Source organism: Penaeus chinensis, chromosome 9, assembly GCF_019202785.1.
Source record: "Penaeus chinensis breed Huanghai No. 1 chromosome 9, ASM1920278v2, whole genome shotgun sequence".
Taxonomy (NCBI): Eukaryota; Metazoa; Arthropoda; class Malacostraca; order Decapoda; family Penaeidae; genus Penaeus; species Penaeus chinensis.
In genome coordinates this window covers 12,456,976-12,461,975 of record NC_061827.1, presented here as the reverse complement: position 1 = coordinate 12,461,975, position 5,000 = coordinate 12,456,976, and the positions used below count along the sequence as shown (strand labels likewise).

Here is a 5,000-nt window from a genome sequence, read left to right as displayed (position 1 = left end):
CTGTCCTTCCCTCAATAAAGGTGGATTGTCTATTTGGGTTGAACAGCACTGCCTTATGAGCAACACAAACTAAAGTTCGTTCATGTACCGCAAGAATTAATCATTATCTGATCTTCTACCAAATACAGAACACAGCGAAAAAACGAAGACAATGGACAGAGGACCGGCGATGTTATTCCTCCTGCTGGCCATAACAGTAGGACTCCCGACCGAAGGACTCGTCGCAAAAGCCTTCTTCTACCGCCACGCCAAAGGACAGCGCTGTGGCTCTCCCCTCGCTACCTCGCTGGTTTCTTCGCTGACGGGCTGCGCTGCGCTCTGCATTCAAGGTAATTCTGCTTTGCATTTAGGTTACATTGGAGTGTGCTATGGATGTCATTTGTGCAAGTATAGAAAAAGTACTGTTTGTAATAATCGGTCGCATGAGCTTGACAATTTGCGTAGTGTGTATTCGTTCTTTACGTGGATTTTAGATTAAGGAACTGACTCGTGTGGCTTCATAGAGATTAATCAACTACACCACAAATCATGCAGGTGTGATTGCATAAAGACCTAATCTATCTGTAAAGGGTACATCGACGAAATAATTGGGAGGAATAACAACTTTTTATATAGCTTGTACTGCAAAGGGAAATGTTTTTTGGTGTTGCAAAGGAAAATGTCTTTTTGTATTATAAAGTAGAGAGGGCATTTTCGTTCTGCAACGAAGTTGGCACTTTCGTGTTCTAAGCGAGAAGTCTTTTCGTGTTACAAAAGAGAAGGTATTTTCGTGTTGCGAAGATCTTTTCGTCATGCAAGGGAGATTTGCAAAGGAATCAGAATCAAACGCATTTATATAACCAATTAATGTAATTTTAAGTTTACTTTTTAGTACATATCAAAGGCAAGATGGCTGAGCCCTCCATGAGTAGCACCCTTTTAGGAAGGACCTTTGCAGCACTATTTAGTATAACGGAGGTCAAGGTTTAAAAAAATATGATTATAGTAATTGTTTCTATGAACACCAGGCAACTTAACTATATATTAAAGGAATATTCATATACACTAATATTGTGAAAGGCCATAAGATACTATAGATTTTTAGTTTCCAGCTAAATGAACTTTATAATATATTGTAACAAACTATGTATTATTATAAAGATAAAAAAGAGAGGGGTACAACCAACTATGTATTATAATATAACGCACATTGCGACATCAAGTTAACATTGAAGGTTTGCAAAGTTGCACATGCATTCTAAAGAGTTGGGGCTTATCAGTGATACTGGATTTTGACTGGTCGGATCTCATGAATTAAGATTATTATCAGCTCGTGTTACAAATGAGGCTATTTCGCGTTGAAGTTCTTTTCGTGTTGCAATGGAGAAATTATTTTCGTGTTGCAGAGTCGAACTGCGTCGGCTTCAGCCTGCAGGTGCCGGGCGCAGTTCGACGAGCCTGCATGATGACGGAGACCTCCTCCTCCTGCTCGGCCGATTCCGCCTTCAACTTCTACTTAGCTTCGGGCGACTCGCCTGCGGCCACAGCAACAGCAGTAGCAGCAGCTTCAGCTACAACAACAACAGCTGCTGCTCCAACTATTGCAAAAACAACTGCTGCAAATACAACAACAGCTGCAGATTCAACTACAACAACAACAGCGGCTGCTTCCACCACAGTATCAACACCTATAGCTCCAACTACAACAACAGCTCCAGATCCAGCTACAACAATAACAGAGGCAGCTTCAACTACAACTGCAACAGAGGTAGCTTCAACTTCAGCTTCTCCAACTACAACAACTGCTGCTCCAAGTACAACAACTGCTGCTCCAACTACAACAACTGCTGCTCCAACTACAACAACTGCTGCTCCAACTACAACAACAACTGCTGCTCCAACTACAACAACTGCTGCTCCAACTACAACAACAACTGCTGCTCCAACTACAACAACAACTGCTGCTCCAACTACAACAACTGCTGCTCCAACTACAACAACAACTGCTGCTCCAACTACAACAACAACTGCTGCTCCAACTACAACAACAACTGCAGCTCCAACTACAACAACAACTGCTGCTCCAACTACAACAACAACTGCAGCTCCAACTACAACAACTGCTGCTCCAACTACAACAACTGCTGCTCCAACTACAACAACAGCTGCTCCAACTACAACAACAACTGCTGCTCCAACTACAACAACAACTGCTGCTCCAACTACAACAACAACTGCTGCTCCAACTACAACAACAACTGCTGCTCCAACTACAACAACTGCTGCTCCAACTACAACAACTGCTGCTCCAACTACAACAACTGCTGCTCCAACTACAACAACAACTGCTGCTCCAACTACAACAACAACTGCTGCTCCAACTACAACAACTGCTGCTCCAACTACAACAACTGCTGCTCCAACTACAACAACAACTGCTGCTCCAACTACAACAACTGCTGCTCCAACTACAACAACAACTGCTGCTCCAACTACAACAACAACTGCTGCTCCAACTACAACAACAACTGCTGCTCCAACTACAACAACTGCTGCTCCAACTACAACAACAACTGCTGCTCCAACTACAACAACAACTGCTGCTCCAACTACAACAACAACTGCTGCTCCAACTACAACAACAAGCAGCTCCAACTACAACAACAACTGCTGCTCCAACTACAACAACTGCAGCACATACTACAACAACTGCTGCTCCAACTACAACAACAGCTGCTCCAACTACAACAACAACTGCTGCTCCAACTACAACAACAACTGCTGCTCCAACTACAACAACAACTGCTGCTCCAACTACAACAACAACTGCAGCTCCAACTACAACAACTGCTGCTCCAACTACAACAACTGCTGCTCCAACTACAACAACTTCTGCTCCAACTACAACAACTGCTGCTCCAACTACAACAACAACTGCTGCTCCAACTACAACAACTGCAGCTCCAACTACAACAACTGCTGCTCCAACTACAACAACTGCTGCTCCAACTACAACAACTGCTGCTCCAACTACAACAACTGCTGCTCCAACTACAACAACAACTGCTGCTCCAACTACAACTACAACTGCTGCTCCAACTACAACAACTGCTGCTCCAACTACAACAACAACTGCTGCTCCAACTACAACAACAACTGCTGCTCCAACTACAACAACTGCTGCTCCAACTACAACAACAACTGCTCCTCCAACAACAACAACAACTGCAGCTCCAACAACAACAACTGCTGCTCCAAGTACAACAACTACTGCTCCAACTACAACAACAACTGCTGCTCCAACTACAACAACTGCTGCTCCAACTACAACAACAACTGCTGCTCCAACTACAACAACAACTGCAGCTCCAACAACAACAAATGCTGCTCCAACTACAACAACTGCTGCTCCAACTACAACAACAACTGATCCTCCAACAACTACAACAACTGCTGCTCCAACTACAACAACAACTGCTGTTCCAACTACAACAACAACTGCTGCTCCAACTACAACAACTGCTGCTCCAACTACAACAACTGCTGCTCCAACTACAACAACTGCTGCTCCAACTACAACAACTGCTGCTCCAACTACAACAACAACTGCTGCTCCAACTACAACAACAACTGCTGCTCCAACTACAACAACAGCTGCTGCTCCAACTACAACAACAACTGATGTTCCAACTACAACAACTGCTGCTCCAACTACAACAACAACTGCTGCTCCAACTACAACAACAACTGCTGCTCCAACTACAACAACTGCAGCACCAATTACAACAACAACTGCTCCAACTACAACAACAACAGCAACTCCAACTACAACAACTACAGCACCAACTACAACAACAACTGCTGCTCTAACTGCAACAACAACTGCTGCTCCAACTCCAACAACAACAGCAACTCCAACCACAACAACTGCTGCTCCAACTACAACAACTGCTGCTCCAACTACAACAACTGCTGCTCCAACTACAACAACTGCTGCTCCAACTACAACAACTGCTGCTCCAACTACAACAACTGCTGCTCCAACAACAACAACTGCTGCTCCAACTACAACAACTGCTGCTCCAACTACAACAACTACTGCTCCAACTACAACAACTGCTGCTCCAACTACAACAACTGCTGCTCCAACTACAACAACTGCTGCTCCAACTACAACAACTGCTGCTCCAACAACAACAACTGCTGCTCCAACTACAACAACAACTGCTGCTCCAACTACAACAACAACTGCTGCTCCAACTACAACAACAACTGCTGCTCCAACTACAACAACAACTGCTCCAACTACAACAACAACTGCTGCTCCAACTACAACAACAACTGCTGCTCCAACTACAACAACAACTGCTGCTCCAACTACAACAACAACAGCAACTCCAACTACAACAACTACAGCACCAACTACAACAACAACTGCTGCTCCAACTACAACAACAACAGCAACTCCAACCACAACAACTGCTGCTCCAACTACAACAACTGCTGCTCCAACTACAACAACTGCTGCTCCAACTACAACAACAACTGCTGCTCCAACTACAACAACAACTGCTGCTCCAACTACAACAACTGCAGCACCAACTACAACAACAACTGCTGCTCCAACTACAACAACAACCGCTGCTCCAACTACAACAACAACAGCAACTCCAAGTACAACAACGTCTGCTCCAACTACAACAACAACTGCTGCTCCAACTACAACAACTGCTGCTCCAACTACAACAACAACTGATGCTCCAACTACAACAACAGCTGCTGCTCCAACTACAACAACAACTGCTGCTCCAACTACAACAACAACTGCTGCTCCAACTACAACAACAGCTGCTGCTCCAACTACAACAACAACTGCTGCTCCAACTACAACAACAACAGCAGCACCAACTACAACAACCACTGCAGCTCCAACTACAACAACAACTCCAGCTTCTACAACAACCACAGCAACAACGGCTACCATACAAGGTAAAGTTCTAGCGTGTTCAGTCTGTAGATCG

At 44.5% G+C, this 5,000-nt stretch overlaps 1 protein-coding gene across 1 annotated transcript; it reads left to right on the top strand.

The window, feature by feature from the left end:
- Positions 1–169: 169 nt before the first annotated feature.
- LOC125028662 (mucin-5AC-like) lies at positions 170–2,086 on the top strand (the record flags this gene model as incomplete). Its single annotated transcript, XM_047618137.1, has 4 exons — positions 170–329; positions 872–946; positions 1,386–1,747; positions 1,841–2,086. Coding segments are annotated over exons 1-4 (843 nt in total), but the record flags the coding sequence as incomplete, so codon positions are not given.
- Between the last annotated feature and the right edge of the window lie 2,914 nt (positions 2,087–5,000).